Source organism: Molossus molossus, unplaced genomic scaffold (genome assembly GCF_014108415.1).
Source record: "Molossus molossus isolate mMolMol1 unplaced genomic scaffold, mMolMol1.p scaffold_m16_p_21, whole genome shotgun sequence".
Lineage (NCBI taxonomy): Eukaryota > Metazoa > Chordata > Mammalia > Chiroptera > Molossidae > Molossus > Molossus molossus.
Window position 1 is genome coordinate 2,706,905 of NW_023425357.1, and position 20,244 is coordinate 2,727,148.

General features: G+C 60.7%; 1 protein-coding gene across 4 annotated transcripts; it reads left to right on the forward strand.

Annotated features, from left to right (window-relative positions):
* On the forward strand, positions 1–19,096 carry PPP1R12C (protein phosphatase 1 regulatory subunit 12C). 4 transcript variants are annotated; one of them, XM_036275808.1, is made up of 22 exons: positions 1–309; positions 3,569–3,699; positions 3,782–3,900; positions 9,912–10,071; positions 11,939–12,083; positions 12,170–12,244; positions 13,048–13,121; positions 13,201–13,331; positions 14,200–14,273; positions 14,536–14,694; positions 14,773–14,840; positions 15,796–15,930; positions 16,142–16,232; positions 16,752–16,835; positions 16,921–16,981; positions 17,121–17,206; positions 17,319–17,359; positions 17,440–17,533; positions 17,748–17,852; positions 18,120–18,170; positions 18,348–18,398; positions 18,476–19,096. In XM_036275808.1, exons 1-22 carry the CDS (start codon positions 1–3, stop codon positions 18,560–18,562), a joined length of 2,331 nt encoding a protein of 776 aa, XP_036131701.1. In that variant the 3' UTR covers positions 18,563–19,096. The 4 variants fall into 4 exon arrangements, with proteins under 4 accessions (XP_036131701.1, XP_036131702.1, XP_036131703.1 ...); XM_036275809.1 differs by having other exon boundaries at positions 17,124–17,206; XM_036275810.1 differs by having other exon boundaries at positions 15,847–15,930.
* Positions 19,097–20,244: the final 1,148 nt, after the last annotated feature.

A 20,244-nucleotide genomic window follows, 5' to 3' on the forward strand; every position in this document is an offset into this window, starting at 1 on the left:
ATGTCGGGCGACGACGGCCCGGGGGCGGCGGCGGCGGCGGCCCGCGAGCGGCGGCAGGAGCAGCTGCGGCAGTGGGGGGCGCGGGCGGGCGCCGAGCCGGGCCCCGGGGAGCGGCGCGTCCGCACCGTGCGCTTCGAGCGCGCCGCCGAGTTCCTGGCGGCCTGCGCGGGCGGCGACCTGGACGAGGCGCGCCTGATGCTGCGCGCGGCGGACCCCGGCCCCGGCGCGGACCCCGACGCCGCCGCCCCGCCGCCCGCCCGCGCCGTGCTCGACTCCACCAACGCCGACGGCATCAGCGCCCTGCACCAGGTCAGCGCCCCCGCCCTCGCCCTCGCCCTGCGCCGCCTCCCTCCGCAGCCCGGTCTGCACCGGCGGCGCCGGCCCCCGGGCCGAGCCCCTTCCCGCCCCACCCGCCGCGAGCTCCCAGCCCAGCCCTGACCGCGGAACTGGCCTTGGTCGCTGCCACCCTGCGCTGCCCTCTCCCTGGACCCCGACCACTGCTGCCTGCCTCCGTCCGGTCTTGTCACTTAGCCCGACCCTGAGCGCCCTGCACCGCTGTCGTCTGTGCCACCCGCGCCCCCCTTACTCTGCCACCTGGTGCTACCACGCTCTCCGGAGTCCGTGCCAGCTCTTCCTGCCCACTGTTGCCCCCTCTCAGGCAGGAGCACCCTCTCTCCCCGGCCTGGGCTCCCTCCTGCCCTGGCCCCTGTCCTGGGCCACCTGTGAGACTAGGCCCAGTCCGGCCGTGCCTTTTAGGTGCCTCCCCCTATCCACTCCTTCTGCCCCCCCTCGGTCCGTGCCATCTGTTGCTGTCTGAGAATGGGCTTTCCCCAGCGTTCACACTGCCTTCTCGTCTCTGCGCCCTTGGAGTGGGTGGTTCCCTCATCTGGGTCACCCCGTCGCCCTCTATGCCCACGCCCTCTTCGTTCTCCTTCTGGACCCGTGCCACCGCTAGCCTCCCACCGGATGCCATCTCCCCGATATGCTTCTCCTGCGGGCATGCCTCGCCTTCCCCGGTCTCCCTTGGCCCAGGCTAGGCTTGCATCATCATCCTTTTCCTGGGCACTGTCAAAGCACCCACCCCTTCCTGGCTCTGGGCCGCCTCTCCATCCTCTGGTCATCTCGCTTTCTCTGCCCAGATACTCTCTCCTGTGGCTTTGGCCAGCTCCTCCTCCCACAGACTGTGCCACCTTCTAGCTTTCTGTGATGACACCTTCCCAGGGGTCCTAGAAGCCTGTTCGTCCACTCCCTCCACCTCCTGGGCCCTGGTTGCTGCCTCCAGTGTCCCAGAACCGGCCATTATGCCCCAGGGTTCTCTCTGGTTCTGGGTAATTTTATTGATCTCCCCCCTCCCTCCCACCAGTGGGACCACCAGGGACAGGACTGGCCATTAGAGAGCCTGCAGCCCCGAGGCCATCTCCCTCCTAGTCTCCTAATATCGATCCAGGCCCAGCTCCTTCCTCCCTGCAGAACCCCTGGGGTTTGGTTGCTGATGGAGCCAGAGAGGATGCTGGGAAGGAAAAGTTGGCAGTGGGGGAATGCTTGCAGAGGTCCACTTCTTGGGAAGGGGGCAGTTTGGGAAAAGAGACTAGCCCCGAGTTCTAATCCCAGCTCCTCGGCACCTTGACCTTGAGTTAGTGTCTTTTCTCTCTGTGCTTCAGTTGTCTTACCTGTGAAATGGGGTGAGTTGTCCGGGTGCTGGTGAGGGAGGGAGGCTGTGTGTGTGTTAACTCCCTTCAGGGAGCAGCCTGCGTGGCCAGTGGGGAGTTGCTGCTCCTGGTCGCAGTGCTACTCCTCCCCCCTTTCTTTCCCCACCCCCAGGCTTCTGCCCTGCAGAGGCCGTAGTGCCACCTGGGACATTTTCTTCCACCCAGAGGAGGGTCTCGCTCCCCTGAGGCCGTGTAGGGTTAGCCTAGGACAGGGTCCCCAGGCTTCAGTGTCCCCCTTGCTCTGCCACTGCCCTGCCCCTGGCTCCCCTGGACCCTCCACAGGGGCTCCTGGGCCTGCTCTTCGGGCCCAGCCCCGTTGCCCAGCACCCCTGTTAGCCGGGATCTTGCACAGTGCCACTCTGCCTTGCCAGGCAGGCTTCTTCCAGGTGGGACCCTCACTTCAGGCCAACACTTGACAGACCACTGCCAGGGCTCTGAGGAGCCCGGAAGGGTCGGGGTGTCCCAGCTTTAGGGAGGGGACGTTCCCGTCTCATGTCACAGCCAGCCAGCGGGAGAGCGGGGTAGGGGTCAGGTCTGGCTCTGGGATGACCGAGTTGTGCTGGTTGGCCCAAGACAGGCCTGGGTTTAGCACTGAAGTCCCAGGGCCCCGGAAGCCTCCAGTCCTAGGCAGACTGGGATCGGTGCTGCCATTTGGGTGAGTCTTGGGGCTGCGGTTCTTGTGACTCCCAGGCATCAGCCCCCTGCCCCCCTTGAGTCCCTGGGAGCTCTCAAGCCACAGCTGGTATACTCTCCTCCTCTAGTAGAAGGGACTGGGAGCCAGGATTCTTAGGTCTGAAGAGGGAGGTACTGGGGACCTGTTCCCCCCGGGTCTGAGGGAGGAGCGGCTTGGGCCTGGATTCTTGTGTCCCTGGTGCCCAGGCCTCAGGCATCTTTCACATGGATGCCTGTGCTGGGCCAGGTCCTTGAAAGGGAAAGGCCCATCTCCCTCCTTGCCCCCCTCCGCCGTCGTCATGACAACCGGGTGGAAATAAACGGAGCCCAGAGTTCATCCCGTTCCCAGGGCACGTGCGGCCCCCTCCCAGCCTGAGTTTCCATGACTTCATGCTCTTGGCCCTTGCAGCTTCCTCCCCCTCCAGACGGGCAGTTTTGGAGGTGAGGGACTTGGGGGTTAATTTGCCCCGAGGACCCAGGAGTCCAGGTCCACCGCTGGCTCACTCAGGCCCACTCAGGCTCACGCCCACCCAGTGTTTGCGTGCGCCCCGGGGCTTTTGTCTGTGGAGCTTTCGTTTTTCTTTGTAAAACAGAATCTTGACACCAGGAGGAGTGGGAACATGTCTGCAGAGACCCCTGGGCGTAGCTGCCCCTCCATGACCGTGAGCTGCGGCCCCTTGGGCCCGGGCACACACTGACATAGCCTCTCCCACTGTCCCAGTCCTGCCCTGGACCCTCACTCTGCCCCACACTCCACGGACCTGCAGCAGCCGTGGGCCGCAGGGCCAGCAGTCTCCCCTCAGGGTGCAAGGCAGGGCGTGGTCAGCTCCTGGAGGGCCTCTGCTGGGTCTGAGGGAGGGGGCCTCGCCCTGTCCCTTCAGTTCACCCCTGAAGCCCCATCCCTTTGGTGGTGACTGTGGGGTAGGGCACGTCTAACTAGCACCAGTCGGGATCCCGGCACATGGGTCAGAAGCAGCCCTCTCTTCTCTACCCAGTTCTGGCTTGCGGGGAGCTGGGAGCCCCCTGCTCATGGTCTTGTCCCAGGACCATCAGGGTCTCTTCCTTGAATTTTACGGCCACTTGGCCCCTTAATCTGTTCAAAAATCCTTGTTGGGAGTCCTGCCCAGCTGGATGTGTGAGGTATCTGGATGGGCTGAGGGCTGACAGCCCTGTCCCCCTCCCCCCAGGCCTGTATCGATGAGAACCTGGAGGTGGTGCGCTTTCTGGTGGAGCAGGGCGCCACGGTGAACCAGGCGGATAATGAGGGCTGGACGCCCCTGCACGTGGCCGCCTCCTGTGGTTACCTGGACATCGCCAGGTGAGGCAGGGGGAGGGTGGACAGGGCCTGACAGAGAGGCTGGGGCTCGGACCCCTCTGTCCTGACCTCCTCCCACCCCCAGGTACCTCCTGAGCCATGGGGCCAACATTGCCGCTGTCAACAGCGACGGGGACCTGCCCCTGGACCTGGCGGAGGCTGACGCCATGGAGGAGCTCCTGAAGGCGGAGATCGCCCACCGAGGTGGGCCCGCCTGCGCTGGGGATGGGCTCCGCCCCGGCCTGGACTGTCCTCGGGAATCAGACCGTGGGGGATCAGAGGCCAGCCCCTGCGTTTCCCAGGGCTCTGACTCCTCTGTGCCTGTTTCCTCACCTGTGGTGGGGTGTGGTACCTACTCCCAGGGTTGGGTGGCACCTTAAATGAGTGATGGTATAAAGTACTCGTGCCACCACCGGGCACAGAATTCGAGCTCAGACTGACATTGACCCGGACGCCATTTTACCCTCTGAGTAACTGCGGACATTGCAGTGGGGGCCGCTCCTCCGGGGTCCGTGAGGTGCGAGTGCAGGGCCCGATGCGGGTGTTCTCAGGAGGGTCTGCTGGAGGGATGGCATGCAGGGTCCTGTGGACCGGTTCCCCATGCTCAGGGTCACTGAACCCCAGGGTCCTTAGTATGGGGTCCAGGACCCCGCTGTGTGCTTGGCTATGTTCATTTTCTAAGGAGTATGCGTATTGTTTCTAGCAGGTTCTCAGAGGGGCTTGTGACCCCCCCCACACTCCTAAAAATAGCTGTCTAGGGGGAGCTGATGTGAAGGCTCCCGGAGCAGGCTGTAGTCTGACTGTCCCGGAGCAGAGGAGGGGTGGGGAGCAGGCAGGGGGCTGTGGGGTCTCAGAGGGATTGCCACACGCGTGGGACCCCGCGGAGCCCTGGGCTAAGAGAGTGGCTGCCGGGTCCAGCTGCTTGTCCAACGGTTGGCATCCTTGCCGTGAGGGTGACTGAGGATGCTGGCAGCACTGGGGGTGGAGGGCAGGGTTCAGTGGGGTCTGGAGGACCCGGAGCAGGTGATGAGGATGCTGGCAGCACTGGGGTGGAGGCAGTGCTCAGTGGGGTCTGGAGGACCCGGAGCAGGTGATGAGGATGCTGGCAGCACTGGGGTGGAGGCAGCGCTCAGTGGGGTCTGGAGGACCCGGAGCAGGTGATGAGGATGCTGGCAGCACTGGGGTGGAGGCAGCGCTCAGTGGGGTCTGGAGGACCCGGAGCAGGTGATGAGGATGCTGGCAGCACTGGGGTGGAGGCAGCGCTCAGTGGGGTCTGGAGGACCCGGAGCAGGTGATGAGGATGCTGGCAGCACTGGGGTGGAGGCAGCGCTCAGTGGGGTCTGGAGGACCCGGAGCAGGTGATGAGGATGCTGGCAGCACTGGGGTGGAGGCAGCGCTCAGTGGGGTCTGGAGGACCTGGAGCAGGTGATGAGGATGCTGGCAGCACTGGGGTGGAGGGCAGTGCTCAGTGGGGTCTGGAGGACCTGGAGCAGGTGATGAGGATGCTGGCAGCACTGGGGTGGAGGGCAGCGCTCAGTGGGGTCTGGAGGACCTGGAGCAGGTGATGAGGATGCTGGTAGCACTGGGGTGGAGGCAGCGCTCAGTGGGGTCTGGAGGACCCGGAGCAGGTGATGAGGATGCTGGCAGCACTGGGGGTGGAGGCAGCGCTCAGTGGGGTCTGGAGGACCCGGAGCAGGTGATGAGGATGCTGGCAGCACTGGGGTGGAGGGCAGGGTTCAGTGGGGTCTGGAGGACCCGGAGCAGGTGATGAGGATGCTGGCAGCACTGGAGTGGAGGCAGCGCTCAGTGGGGTCTGGAGGACCCGGAGCAGGTGATGAGGATGCTGGCAGCACTGGGGTGGAGGGCAGGGTTCAGTGGGGTCTGGAGGACCCGGAGCAGGTGATGAGGATGCTGGCAGCACTGGGGGTGGAGGCAGCGCTCAGTGGGGTCTGGAGGACCCGGAGCAGGTGATGAGGATGCTGGCAGCACTGGGGGTGGAGGCAGCGCTCAGTGGGGTCTGGAGGACCCGGAGCAGGTGATGAGGATGCTGGCAGCACTGGGGTGGAGGCAGCGCTCAGTGGGGTCTGGAGGACCCGGAGCAGGTGATGAGGATGCTGGCAGCACTGGGGTGGAGGCAGCGCTCAGTGGGGTCTGGAGGACCCTGGGGAGGTGAGTGCTGCCGGCGCCCTGCTTCAGGCCAGGTGGTGGTGGTCAGCGCAGGGCACACCGGGCCTGGGAGCCCTGCTGCGGTTGAAGGCGGGAGCGGGGAACGTGAAGGCAGGGCTGGGGACTCCCTCCTCTCCTGTGACTTCATTTTTAAAGACTTCGAACACAGAGGGTGGTTGTGACCTTCACTGAGCAGGTTTGTGGTGATATAATTCACAGTCCGTACAGCTCGCCTGTGAGTAAGTCCACAGCGCTGCGCTCCCATCGCTCGTCGGTTCAGATGGTTTTGATCAGCCGAGAGCAAGCCTGACCCACCTGCTAGCCACCACCCTGTCCCAGGCCCCTCACCCCAGGAACTGCCCCTCGCGTTCTGTCTCTAGGGTTTGCCAGTTTTGGATGTTTCGTATAAATGGAATCATAAAGTAGAGATTCATTAGTTTTGTAGTTTTGGGGCACATTTCTATGGGCTCCCCTCCCCCTCTCCCTTCTCCTCCCTGCCTCATACATAAATCCACCTCTTTTTTCTTTCCTCCTTCTCTCCCTGCCTCCCTCCCTGGCCCTGTTGAGAATATGTTGCTGACACTGTGACCTCCACCAGACACGGGAGGCGGTGTCTCCCAGAGCAAGGACGCTTCTGGTAGCCCGTGGGATGCAACATTGTTCCTCCGGGGCAGCATGAGGAGCGCTGTTATCAGGACCCCGTCACGTGGGGGACAGGTCCTGTGTGTCTGCCCTGCGCCTGGTGGAGTTAACCTTGAACTTTGTTCTGGGCGTTGGAAGCATCCTCCGCCTGTTGTAATAAGAAGTAGTCTGTCGCTCTGGCTGGTGTGGCTCAGTGGGTAGGGCGTCAGCCCTTGCACTGGAGGAACACCGGTTCGATTTCCAGTCAAGGGCAGGTACCTGGGTTGCAGGCTTGAACCCTGCCCCAGTGGGCACATGTGCAGGAGGCAGCCAGTCGATGTGTCTCTCTCCTTTTCTCTCTAAAATCAATTTTAAAAAGACAAAATAACCCATATTTAAAAAAAAAAAGATGAAGAGAGTTCTGGAGATGGATGGCAGGATGGTTGCACGACAATTTAGATTTTGTGGGACATACTGTCCGGTGTGGACCCCGCTACCTACCTTGCTGCCGTCATGGGGAAAACAGCCAGGGACTGTGTGTAAATGTGTGAGCCTGGAGATGTTCCAATAAAACTTTATTTACAAGCAGAGCCAAATCCACAGTGACAGGAAGTAGACTGGTGGGTGCAGGGGCTGGGGCGGCAGCGCGGGGAGTGCCTGCCTGGGTGCGGGGTTCAGGAACTAGATAGTACAGTGCCGCCGAGCTGGGCACTTTACAGTAGCGAAATCGATAAGTATGATGTTATCTTTATGTCGCCACCACAAAACAACAACAAAACCAGGTGGCCTGTACCCCCAGGCTGCAGTTTGCCGGCCCGGGAAGAGCTCTGGTCAGTAGACACAGGCAGATCTGCACAGAAGCAAATTTGAGAAGGATGAGTATGGACACGCAAAGGAACACAGTGCTAACTGGTTGCTGAGTCGAGCCAGGGAACTCAGCCCTCGCCCTCCCCGAAGTCTGGCCCACACAGACGTGGTCGGATTAGAGGTGGGTGATTCCCTTTAGGGAAGTGGCAGAGGGTGAGAGGCAGGGCAGGCCCATACTGGGCCAGGGAGATGGGCCCTAACCACCCAGTCCTTCCTGGACGGGCTGCCACTGTCCCCCGCCAGCTGGGAGTCCCCCGCCAGCTGGAAGTCCCCCGCCAGCTGGGAGTCCCCAGGTGGTCCCGTTGGCAGTTAGGCCCAGGTGCCACCAGGTGGCGCCCACACGAAGCTCGGACTTGGATGGATTTGGTCCTTAGCCAGGGATAGTGGTGATTGAGTTTCTGGGATCCCACTTAGGGCACGAATTGGCGACATGTGCAGTGTGGACACAAGAAGTCACGTTCACAGAAGCACCCTCATGATGGTGGTTACCTTGGGGGCCGCAGGGAGTGGGACGAGATCAGCGAGGGGCACGGGGCTTCTGTTGTCTCTGTTTCAATGTTGAAGCCGAGTGGTGAAAAGTGGGGGCTCCTCGCCCGGACTGTGTATTGGAAAGCCAGCTGAGCCACAGTGTGATTGAAAACTTTCAAGTAGCTGCATTTAAAAAGGTAAAGAGAGCCCTGGCCGGGTGACGCAGTTGGGCGAGCGTCATCCCATGCACCGAAAGGTCACTGGTTTGATTTCCGGTCAGGGGACATGCCCGGGTTGTGGGCTGGATCCCTGGTCAGGGTGCGAACAGGAGGCAATGGGTTGATGTTTCTCACATTGATGTTTCTCTCCCTTCCACTCTTTCTAAAACTTTTAAGTAAAATTAAGTAAAAAGAAACAGGTGGAGTTAAGGTTAGTAATAATACTAACACTTCAACATGTAACCAATATAAAGAAAACTTCATGAGTTACTGCACATTTTTTTTTTCATACTTCAAAATCCAGCATGTGTCCAGCCAGTATGGCTCAGTGGTTGAGCGTGGACCCATGCACCAAGAGGCCGCCAGTTCGATTCCCAGTCAGGGCACATGCCCAGCCTGTGGGCCTGATCCCCAGTGGGGGCCATGCAGGAGGCAGTCGATGTTCTCTCTCATGGATGCTTCTGTCTCTCTCCCTTTCTCTCTCTAATCAATAAAGAAAAAAATTAGCCCTGGCCAGTTTGGCTCAGTGGTTAGAGTGTCAGCCTGTGGTCCAGAGAGACCCGGGTTCGGTTCCCGTTAAGGGCACGTACCTCAGTTGCAGTTTGTCCCTGGCCCTGGTTGGGTCATGTGGGTGGCAGCCACTCGATGTGTCCCTTTCACATCGATGTTTCTCTCTCTCTCTCTCTCCCTCCCACTCTGAACAAAAAATGGAAAAAATGTCCTTGGATGAGGATAAAAAAAAAAAATGAAAAAACAAAACAAGATCCAGCATGTGTTTTATGTTTATGACACAGCTAAGCGCGGACTGGCTACATTACTATTCTTTTTTTATTGACTTTGACTTTGGGGGGGTGGAGAAACATCGATTACCGATTGGTTGCTTCCTGCACGTGCCACGACCAGGGCTCGGACCCACAACCTGGGTGTGTGCCCCGACCAGAAATTGAACCTGCCACTTTTTGGTGTATGGGACGATGCTCCTACCAACTGAGCCACACCGGCCAGGGCAGCCCGGACTGGCTACGTTTCAGTTGCTCGGCGGCTGACGGCCATTGTGCAGGATTGCTCAGCTCCACGTGGCACTTTGGCAAGTGTAGGAAATTTCACAACTGAAAAAATAGGAGGCAGTAATAAATCCCAGGTAAAGGAACATTCTCTAGAAAATACCCATTTTTGATTCCTGTCTCATTAGTTTCACAGGCAAAAGAATATAGATTCTCAGTGACAGGCCACAGCCTCGACTAGGCTGTTTTGATCCCAAATCAACTTACATCTCATAGGAAGTCATACCTCGCCTTTTGCATTGTTGAATGCTCCCCCACTTTCCATGAAGCGACTGGACGTGGGACATTGGCCAGGGAGGAGATTGTTCTAGGTGTAGTACAGCTGGGAACAGGGATCAGCGCTGGCGAGGAAAGAAGCTTTAGTGCCCCCCGCCGACACGGACACTTTGTTCAGGGGCTTCTTGCTTGTCTTGTCTTTAGGAGTTATCAAAGTGATGATGGTAACAAAATGCGTGAAGGTGGTGGGCTAAGCATTATATCTAGTGATCAGAAGAGAGGGAGTCAAACGCTGGGTTTGCGCAATAAACTTTAGATGACAGTTATACTTAAAGATGACAGTCAAGGTGATGCTTTGGTTGAAATGGGGAAATGCCTGTAAATTCCATTTCCCAGCCCCAAGCAGGGACTCGGAGACCCGTAGTGGAACCCTGGACCACATAGAACACGGTTGGGAAGTTGCTGAGCTGGTCCAGGCCCTCTGAATCCCAGAGGAGCATACAGATGGAGAGCGACAGGGCAAGGCACATGGTGAGCTGTGCTTCCTGGACCTTGAGGTGTGAGTCCCACCAGTCACCCCTTCTCGTCCTCCCAGGTGTGGATGTGGAAGCAGCCAAACGGGCCGAGGAGGAATTGCTACTTCATGACACAAGGTGCTGGCTAAATGGAGGTGCCATGCCCGAGGCCCGACATCCCCGTACAGGGGCCTCTGCCCTGCATGTGGCTGCAGCTAAGGGCTACATCGAAGTGATGAGGTGAGCTGGGCCAACGAGGACCCTCCCTACCCATGCTGCTTCTGTGGGGCCAATGTGTACCTTCTTGTTGTCTTAAACCTTACTGTGGATTTTCTCCATCCCTGTTTTTACTTAATGTATGTACATAAGGCTATGTATTTGCCACTAAATATAGCCTTAGCTGTATCTATAAGTTTGGATGTGAAGGCTTTTCATTGTCATCCAATTTAAGACATTTTTCAACGTATAATTTTTCTTCCTTGACCTATGGATTCTTTAGAGGTGTATTCTTAATTTCCAGGTACATGGGATTTCCTAGTCATTGTTTTGTTACCCATGTCCTGGCTTAATTGCACTGTGGTCAGAGAATGGGGTTTGGTATAGTTCCATATTTCTGAAATTTATTGAGGTTTGCTTTATTTTATTCCCTGGTATAAGTAAGGTGGAAAAGAATTGTGTTGTCGGGCAGTGGTGTATGTAGGTTATTAGGTCAGTTTTGTAATCATGCTATTTAAATCTGTCCTTAGTGGTTTTGTCTACTTCTTGTTATTCTGTCAGTTATTGTAAGAGGTGTGATTAAACATCCACAGTTGTGGATTTTGAGCACTCCTCCGTGTGGTTCTGTCAATTTCTGTTACGTATCTTGAGGCTAGGTTTTTGGCACATGTACAGATATAAATTGTTGTGGTGCACACTCACTTTCTGTCACGACGATCCTGTCCACGTTCGGCTGCCCCGCCCCTTCTGTTGGCGTAGTGGGTCCAGTTCTTATCTTCAGGCTTCCCCCTCTCTCTATCCCCCTCTCTTGTGACGTTTGCCTCGTGTTTAGTATGAGAATGGAGTTAAAGTGAACCCTGGGTCTGTTCACTCCGTGTTGAATCTCCAGGCAGGTTTTCCAGTGAGGGTTTGAGATGACCCCTGGCAGCTCCAGGCTCGTCCTGGCCGCTCCGTGCTTGCTCCTGCAGTGCGGTGCCTCATCCTTGTGCAGTGAAGCCCGGGGTCTGGAGCTCGTGGGGCTGGCTTGGGCCCCTGTGACCAGGGGATCGGGGTCCTCTGAATGGTCAGGCCCTGTCGAGAAGGGACGGCCCCCCAGGCAGTGAACAGCAGGACCCAGGGCGGGTGCACCCTTGGGGAAATGGCAGGACGCCCAGCAGGGCCGGAGCAGAGAGAGCTCAGGGGACAGGTGTGAGCAGGTTGACAGGGCCACGTAGAGGATCCTGTTTGACAGTGTACAGCCTTATCAACCGCCTTGTCTCTCCGTCTTTTCCCGCCTTGCGTGAGCTGCTCCTCCCTGGCGGAGAGCCTCGCACCGGCTCCCTACAGCAGCCACTGCCCAAGCTGAGTTTGCGGACTTGCCCTGGACTGTCTCCCTGCCTTTCCCCGAACCTCATGGTCCAGGGGTGATTCTCTCTCGGAGAAGAATGTCTGAGCCGGCGTTTCTCAGCCTTGGCACCGGGGGCATTGGACCAGCTCGCCCTCCGCTGTGGGGCGTCCTCTGCACTGTGGAGTTTGGCACATCCCTGGCAACCCGCTGGGTGCTGCTGGCATCCACCCGAGTGTGGCAGCCGGAATTGGCTCCAGACACCGCCAGCTGTCCCCAGGCGGCGTGGCCCTGGCTGAAAACCAGGGTTCCAAGCTACGGGCTCCTAGTACGCTGCTGCTGGGCACCCCTTCTGGGGTTGCACCCCTTTTCATAGGCCAGTCCCCATCTGCAGGGATGAGGAGCCAGGTGCCAGAAGCCACCTGCCGAGCCAGGGGAGGGGCTCCGGACAGTGGTCCTTTTGCCCCCTGGCCCAGCATGCGGTCAGTACTGTCGGCTGGTGCTGCCACCGCAGCCCTCAGCCCAGACCCTGTCCTGGCCCCGACCCCGAGCCTGTCTGACCCGCAGGCTGCTCCTCCAGGCGGGCTACGACCCAGAGCTGCGGGACGGGGACGGCTGGACCCCCCTGCACGCGGCAGCCCACTGGGGGGTGGAGGACGCCTGCCGCCTGCTGGCGGAGCACGGTGGGGGCATGGACTCGCTGACCCATGCGGTGAGGCCCTGCCCCCTGCCTTTTGGGACTGGTGGGGGTGGTGAGGAGGCCCCCACACCTCACGATCTGCCCCTTCTCGCCCACAGGGGCAGCGTCCCTGTGACCTGGCTGATGAGGAGGTGCTGAGCCTACTGGAGGAGCTGGCGCAGAAGCAGGAGGACGTGAGTCCTGGGAGGGAGGGAGGGCTGGTCTCTGGTCCCTGGGCACCTACTCATTCCCACTGGTGACCGAGGTCCTGTGCAGGCTGTGAGGAGGGCACAGCTGGGCAGTCTCAGGAGGCAGGGTCTGAGGTCCAGATGGATCTTGGGATGTGGATTGGTAGTCCGCTCAGGTTTGGGCTGGGCCGCAGGTGCGCCCCGCCTAGCACCAGGAAAAACAGAGTGAAGAGTGAATGGTGTGGCCCGGCTGGTTTGGCTCAGCGGTTAGAGCCTTGGCCCGCAGACCAGAGAGACCTGGGTTCGGTTCCCACTGAGGGCACGTACCTCTGTTGCAGTTTGTCCCCGGCCCTGGTTGGTCGTGCGGGAGGCAGCCACTCAATGTGTCCCTTTCACGTCGATGTTTCTCTCTCTCCCTCCCTCTCTCCCTCCTGCGGTATCTGAAGATAAATGCAAAAATGTCCTCGGGTGAGGATTAAAAAGAGTGAACGGTGTGGACTCGGGCTCAGACTCGATTTGCTGTGTGAGCTCAGGGAGGAAGTGAGCTGCCAGGCATGTGTCCGGGTGCTGAGAGGCTGGGAGCAGGATGATGGTGGGTGCACAGCGGTGCATTCGCACATGAGACCCAGGGTGCCCCTGTGGACGCTGGCCGCCACCTGCAGCCCTCTGCCGCCCGGGAGCTGACACCCTGCACTGGAGCACCCGCAAAGGCACGACCAGCTGTGTGGCTTGGCCTCAGTGTTGCGGATGTGCGACCCAGGAGGGACCCCTGTGTTCTGCCCCTGCCCAGCATTTCCCTTTCCCTGCAGCTCCGGAACCAGAAGGCAGCCTCCCAGAGCCGGGGCCAGGAGCCCCAGGTGCCCTCCAGCAGTAAACACCGAAGGTGTGGGGAGTTGCCTTGGGGGGCAGGGGACTAGAGGTGCCCAGGGCTTGGACCCCGACATGCCCTCCTTCTCCACCAGGAGCTCCGTGTGTCGTCTGAGCAGCCGAGAGAAGATCTCCCTCCAGGACTTGTCCAAGGAGCGCCGGCCTGGGGGGGCGAGGGGACCCACCATCCAGGATGATGACGATGAGAAAGAGGAAGGCCCCACAGGTGAGGGGCTGGGGGCTGGACTCCTGGGTCTGAGGGAGGAGGGCTGGGGGCTGGACTCCTGGGTCTGAGGGAGGAGGGCTGGGGGCTGGACTCCTGGGTCTGAGGGAGGAGGGCTGGGGGCTGGACTCCTGGGTCTGAGGGAGGAGGGCTGGGGGCTGGACTCCTGGGTCTGAGGGAGGAGGGGCTGGGGGCCCCGGACTCCTGGGTCCGAGGGAGGAGGGGCTGGGGGCCCCGGACTCCTGGGTCCGAGGGAGGAGGGCTGGGGGCCTGGACTCCTGGGTCTGAGGGAGGAGGGGCTGGGGGCCCCGGACTCCTGGGTCTGAGGGAGGAGGGGCTGGGGGCCTGGACTCCTGGGTCCGAGGGAGGAGGGGCTGGGGGCCCCGGACTCCTGGGTCCGAGGGAGGAGGGCTGGGGGCCTGGACTCCTGGGTCTGAGGGAGGAGGGGCTGGGGGCCTGGACTCCTGGTCTGAGGGAGGAGGGCTGGGGGCCTGGACTCCTGGGTCTGAGGGAGGAGGGGCTGGGGGCCTGGACTCTTGGGTCCGAGGGAGGAGGGGCTGGGGGCCTGGACTCCTGGGTCCGAGGGAGGAGGGGATGGGAGCCCGGGCTCCTGGGTCCGAGGGAGGAGGGCTGGGGGCCCCGGACTCCTGGGTCTGAGGGAGGAGGGCTGGGGGCCTGGACTCCTGGGTCTGAGGGAGGAGGGGCTGGGGGCCTGGACTCTTGGGTCCGAGGGAGGAGGGGCTGGGGGCCCGGGCTCCTGGGTCCGAGGGAGGAGGGGCTGGGGGCCCGGGCTCCTGGGTCCGAGGGAGGAGGGGCTGGCTCTCAGAGGTAGCTGGCATATTTTTGTTCTGATCTCATTTTTCCACCCAAGAGCCGTCTCCTGCAGAAACCAGAGCCCTCAATGGCATGTCCTCCCTGCCGCCCCCTCGCCTTAAGGGCCCCGTGGTGAGTCTGGATGGCCTGGAGGCCGTGCATCCAAAGGGTAGGGGAGTGGAGGGTCCCATGAAGCCTGTAAACCTCTTGTTTGGGTAGGTTGTGTGAAGACTACAGTTTCCAAAATCCTCCAGTGCAGCTGACTACCTTTTTCTGGTTGCACCTGCTCCAGGGGCTGATGGGAATTGTAGTTTGTTGTGGTCCTTCTGGAGTAATATTTGAAGTGTATTGGAAGAAGGAGTCTTTCTCCATAACAGACCTTTGTCTTCCCCAGACCTCTGAGGAGGTTCCCTTCTCTAGGCGCTTCGGCCTCCAGAAAACGGGGAGCTCTGGTGCCCTGGGCCCTGCAGACAGGCAGGGGGCGGAGGGAGCCCCTGGCGCTGGGCTGCAGCGCTCAGCTTCCTCCTCGCTGCTGGAAAGGACCTCCACTCAGGTGAGTGGGCGAGGCAGGGGCCCAGGCCCTGGCCCTGCTTGTCAAAGAGAATACCTCCCTCCTTCCCTCTCTCCACAGGCCAAGGAGCCCCGACTTGCCAGAATTACCCCCACCCCCTCCCGGACGGTGCCAGAGCCCTCTGCCCTGTGAGTACCAAAGGTCTGGGCCTTGCTGAGCCGGGAGGCAGGTCCGGCTTTCAGCCTTGTTCATATGATTCGAGCAGTTCTGCTGTCTGGGGTCTGGGCCTTGCTGAGCCGGGAGGCAGGTCCGGCTTCCAGCCTTGTCGATGTGGTCCGAGCAGTTCTGCTGTCGGGTCTGGCCCTGCTCCTCACCACTCTGCCTCAGTTTTCCTTTTGCTGCATCAAGTGAAAGCTCACAGTGAGGTGCATAAGGCCTCAGTGACCTGGCCTCCCATTGCGTCTCCCTGGCTCCCGCCTGGCCCTTCTCCAGCACAGCACACTCCTGGCCCAGGGCCTTTGCTGTAGCTCTCCCTCCCTCCGGTCTGTGCTTCGTGTCCCCTCCTGTGGGGTGCCCACCATGGCACTGCCCACGTGGCAGCAGTGCCCAGACACGCACGCCCTCGTCTCCCTTCCTCGCTCTGCTGCTGTTTTCCAGTGTGCTTTACCCTCCTGGCGTGTCCTGTCATGGACCAGTCTTTTTTTTTTTTAATTTTTATTTATTTTTTCAATCCTCACCCCAGGACATTCTTCCATTTATTGTCAGATAGAGCGGGAGGGAAGTAGGGAAGGAGAGAGAGAGAGAGAGAGAGAGAGAGAGAGAGAAATATAGATGTGAGAGGGACACGTCGACTGGCTCCTCCCACGTGACCCTGATCAGGGCCGGGGACGAACCGCAGTCAAGGTACGTGCCCTTGGCTGGAACTGAGCCCACGACTCAATTGGTCTGCGGGCTGACGCTCTAACCACTAAGTCAAACTGGCCAGGGCGTCCAATCTTTTCATGGTCATTGTTTTGCATCCTTTCTGCTCAGACCTGACTCGTTGGGCAGCGGTCATTGTAGCTTCTGCTCGCTGCTGTATCTCGGCTGCCGCCTCCTAAGGCGGGCTTGAGTAACGTTTGCCGAATGAATGAACTCACACAGGTGCGAGAGCTCCAGGCCTCCTCCCTTGGATAACTCCACTCCTCCCTCCAGGATTCTGGAGCCTGAATCCCCAGGGAAGCCAACTGCCCCTGCCACCTCCACAGTGCCCACAGTGGACTCCCGGGACCGCCGGAGGTAAAGCGGCCCTGGCAGCTGTCTCCCCAGCGGGAGTAGCTCCCTTACCTAGGAGGCCCCAGGGGTCTGGGCAGGAGCTCCCAAGGGAGAGTTTGTGCCTGGGTCTGCTGAGAGTTGGAGTCCTCTTGCAGAACTTGCCTCGCCCTAAGGGTGTCAGCCATGGCACAGGCCCAAAAGGAACCCTCCCTGAGGTCGGGGGCCCTTTACACAGGTCCTATCAAATGCCTGTCCGCGATGAGGAGTCTGAATCCCAGCGAAAAGCTCGCTCTCGCCTCATGCGCCAGTCTCGGAGGTCCACACAGGTGTGTGTGGGGGGGCTGGGGACCTGCACTCCTGGTCTGGGGGGTCGGGCTGGGGGCCTGCACTCCTGGTCTGGGGGGTCGGGCTGGGGGCCTGCACTCCTGGTCTGGGGGGTCGGGCTGGGGGCCTGCAGTCCTGGTCTGGGGGGTCGGGCTGGGGGCCTGCACTCCTGGTCTGTGGGGGAGGGCTGGGGGCCTGCACTCCTGGTCTGGGGGGTCGGGCTGGGGGCCTGCACTCCTGGTCTGGGGGGTCGGGCTGGGGGCCTGCACTCCTGGTCTGGGGGGTCGGGCTGGGGGCCTGCACTCCTGGTCTGGGGGGTCTGGCTGGGGGCCTGCAGTCCTGGTCTGGGGGGTCGGGCTGGGGGCCTGCGGTCCTGATCTGGGGGGTCGGGCTGGGGGCCTGCACTCCTGATCTGTCGGGGAGGGCTGGGGGCCTGCACTCCTGCTCTGGGGGGGAGGGCTGGGGGCCTGAAGGGGCTGTGGCTTGAGCCTTGGGGCCCTGACTGCCCACTTTCCCTGCAGGGCGTGACTTTGACAGACCTGAAGGAAGCAGAGAAGGTGTCAGGGAAGGCCCCAGAGCCAGAGAAGTCATGCCCACAGAGCCCGGTGAGGGGCAGCTGGGGTCAGGTGACTGGGCAGTGGGTAGTACAAGAAGCCCTCGTCCTCTGACCCCCCTGCCCCTCTCCCACAGGACCCTTCTTGGCAGCCCCGAGTCCCCGGGGTTGAAAACTCTGACGGCCCTGCCCAGAGAGGTGAGGTCTGGTCTCTGGGAGGTCATCCTCCTGAGCCCACCTGAGCCCTCCCGCTGCAGTCTCCCATTTTCCTGGAGTCTTGGGCCCAGGAACCCTGACACCACAGAGAGGGGATTCCTGATTCTTGCCCCTCCCCCAGTAGACGCGCCTGACGGGCAGGGTCAGGGACCACAGGCCGCCAGGGAGCATCGCAGAGTTGGCAAGGAGTGGAGAGGGCCTGCGGAGGTGAGGGGTGGGCTCAAGTGGGGCAAGCTGGAGTTGTGGGTGGGCCTTGGCAGGGGTGGGGAGTGGGCACATCCCTCTTTGGGCATCCCGCTGAACCCCACCCCGCCCACAGGGGGAGGAGGCGAAACCAGCGGACATCAGCCCAGAATCCAGGTACAGGGCGGGCAGGGCAGGATCTGGGCCATCAGATGGCTGTGCGCACCCCCTGACGCTGCGCTTTGCCTCCACCCCAGCACTCCAAAGGCCGGCCCTTCATCCCGAAGGCCGCGGGACCGCAACCCAGAACCGCAGCCTGAAGCAGAAGAGCCGGAGGGAGGCTTCAGGAAGGTTCGAGGCCCCCACCCCATGGTCGTGCGTTAACCCTCCCATAAGTCGGCCTTTAAACCCCTGCCCCACTGCCCGGCAGCGCCTCCACCTGCCAAGTTCCCGCTCTGCATCCCCATCCTCACCCACACAGACCTCCCGTGTGCCCCTCCCGCAAACCCACGGCTTGGCAGGGCAGCTCGGGCCTGACCCCATGCCCGCTTCCCGGTGCCCGCAGCTCTACGCACAGCTGCGCAGTGAGAACGAGAGACTTCGTGAGGCCCTGACCGAGACCACGCTGCGGCTGGCGCAGCTCAAGGTGGAGCTGGAGCGCGCCACGCAGGTGAGTGAGCTGAGGCCCTGCAGATGGCGCCGGCATCCCTGTGCCCTGAGCCCAGCCGGAGCAGCGAGGGGTGGGGACTGAGCTGGGCGCCGCCTTCAGGAGGCGGGGCCTCAGCAAGGAGGAGTGGGGCAGGGAGTTGGCGGCTCCTTTCCAGGGGGCGGGGCCTGTGGTGAGCCGCGGCTGCCTTCCCTCTGGCCGCAGGTTTCCCACTCCTGGCCATTGCTGTTCGGACGTTTCTCTGACTCATGCTCTTTCTCTCCCCACCAGAGGCAGGAGCGCTTTGCAGAGAGGCCGGCCCTTCTGGAGCTGGAGAGATTCGTGAGTGGGGCAGCTGGGGTGGGGTCAGGACTTGTCCCTGGCCTTACAAGCTATGGAGGGGTCACACTGACCTTCTAAACTGGCCCACTGACCTTTCTGCACCATTCTCAGACTTACTCAACCTCTGACCCTCCCCACCCCCAGTCCCTTGCCTTCACCTTCCGCCGTTGCTTGCAGGAGCGCAGGGCCCTGGAGCGAAAGGCCGCTGAGCTGGAAGAGGAGCTGAAGGTGAATACTCACGAGGCACTGTGGGCCGTGGGCTTAGCCCGCCCGGGGCTACCAGCTGACCCAGTCCTATCCCACAGGGCCTGTCCGACCTCCGGGCTGACAACCAGCGACTCAAGGATGAGAACGCGGCCCTGATCCGCGTCATCAGCAAACTCTCCAAGTGACTTCGGAGGACTTGCCCCGCACCCGCATTTATACAGCTGCTTCTGCCACACGCACCCCTTCCCCTGTGTGAACACGAGTGACAGGGCTACTGGGGAGTCTCTGAGAAGCCATAGCCTCCCCTTGGGACCTCCAGACTTGGAGGGGAGGACAGAGTCCCTGGGAGCCGAGGGGGGGGCCATCTGAGGCCAGGATGGAGGCGGGAGGCTGAGCCAGGTAGGGGGACCAGGGCTGCAGGTGGGACCAGGAAGGACCCGAGGACCACGAAGCACCAGGACCAGTAGCTAGGACCAGAGTGGCCACCTGGAGGTCCCCTCTCACGTGTGATGCCACCCAGTCACCCCCCCACTCCTGAACAGGGATCCGAGAATGTGCCAAGTGTCCCACCAGCCTAGGTTGGTGGGCCTGTATATAGGGTCCATGTGCAATAGGGAGGGACGTCTTCTATTTTTGCTGCCCCCTCCCAGACATGTCGGGCAGGGGGAGAAGGTATTTTCAAGACATAGCACAGGCACCACAAATAAAAGTCGTGAAGTTGCCACTCAGTGACTGTCCCCTGCTGGAGGTGGGCACTGCTGCTGTGCTGGGCTGTGCGGGTGGGGCGCCGAGGGCGGGAGGTGCGTGCTCCCGGCTGGGAAGTGCCTCAGGAAGAGCCGTTGGAGGGGAGGCCCCAGGCCAGGGCTGACATGGTCACTCGCAAGGTGGCTGTGAGTGGGGAGCTGGGGAGCTTGGGTCTTGTCATCACTGCTTTTGAAACGGAGTCAGTTGTCAACATTTAACATCTGGGTAATTCACATAGAAAAATCTGTAATTTGACTTCTCTGAAAGCAGGAAGCTGTGGCAGTGTGAGCTCTTCAGTCCTGCATGGTGACGGTGGGCCGGGGCTGAGAAGGAGCCGTCTTCTCCCGAGGTGGGGCGTCCATTCGTTCATTCACTCAACTCACTCATTCTTGGTCATGCTCTGTGTGCCAGGCCCTGTCCTATCTGTTGCTGATACAGTAGTGAATGAAAAAGGCAAAGATCTGAGACATCTTAGGAGAGGCATAAGGCACCCAACAATAAAATGAGTACATTTCAGGTGGTGGTACGATGAAGAAAAAGCAGGGAGGGGATAGGGAGGGTGGTGTGTGTGTGCGCGTGTGTGCGCGTGCAGAAGTACGTGCATGTGTGCGTTTTGTACAGTGTGGTCAGAGTAGGCCTCACCAAGAAGCTGGCACAGGCAGATACTTGAAGGCGTCAGCGAAGGAGCCATGTCGGTATTTAAGGGAAGAGTCTTCTGGATGTTGAGAAAGGCCCTGGGGTACAAGTGCGCCGGACATGTTGAGGCACAGGAAGAAGCCATGTGTCTGGAGGGAAATGGTAGGGGATGGGGTTGGGGAGGTAGTTAATGGCTCACCATGTAGGGATGTGGCCGTGGTAAGGACTTGAGCTGAGGTGGGACCTATTTTTTGAACGGGTCCCTTTGGCTGCTACGTTGAGAACAGCCTGGAGGATGGCAGTGAGGGACAGAAACAGGGAAACTAGCCTGGTTTGCTCATGTGGGTCAGTTGTCTGGTTCAAGCCCTGTTTCTATCACTATCCAACCTATAAGGACATCCTGGTGACAGTCTCCTAGAATATTCCCAGCATCATTCCCCTTAGCAGCCTAGATGGCACCATGGGGGTTTGTTGAGTAGAAAACTGG

What these genes read in the sequence shown, in the direction of transcription:
- PPP1R12C (XM_036275808.1), top strand. Translation starts at nt 1, where the DNA reads ATGTCGGGCGACGACGGCCCGGGGGCGGCGGCGGCGGCGGCCCGCGAG. An exon ending in CTCGCCTTAAGGGCCCCGTG is followed by an intron (nt 14,274 to 14,535) that starts GTGAGTCTGGAT and finishes TGTCTTCCCCAG; the next exon opens with ACCTCTGAGGAGGTTCCCTT. An exon ending in TTCTGGAGCTGGAGAGATTC is followed by an intron (nt 18,171 to 18,347) that starts GTGAGTGGGGCA and finishes CGTTGCTTGCAG; the next exon opens with GAGCGCAGGGCCCTGGAGCG.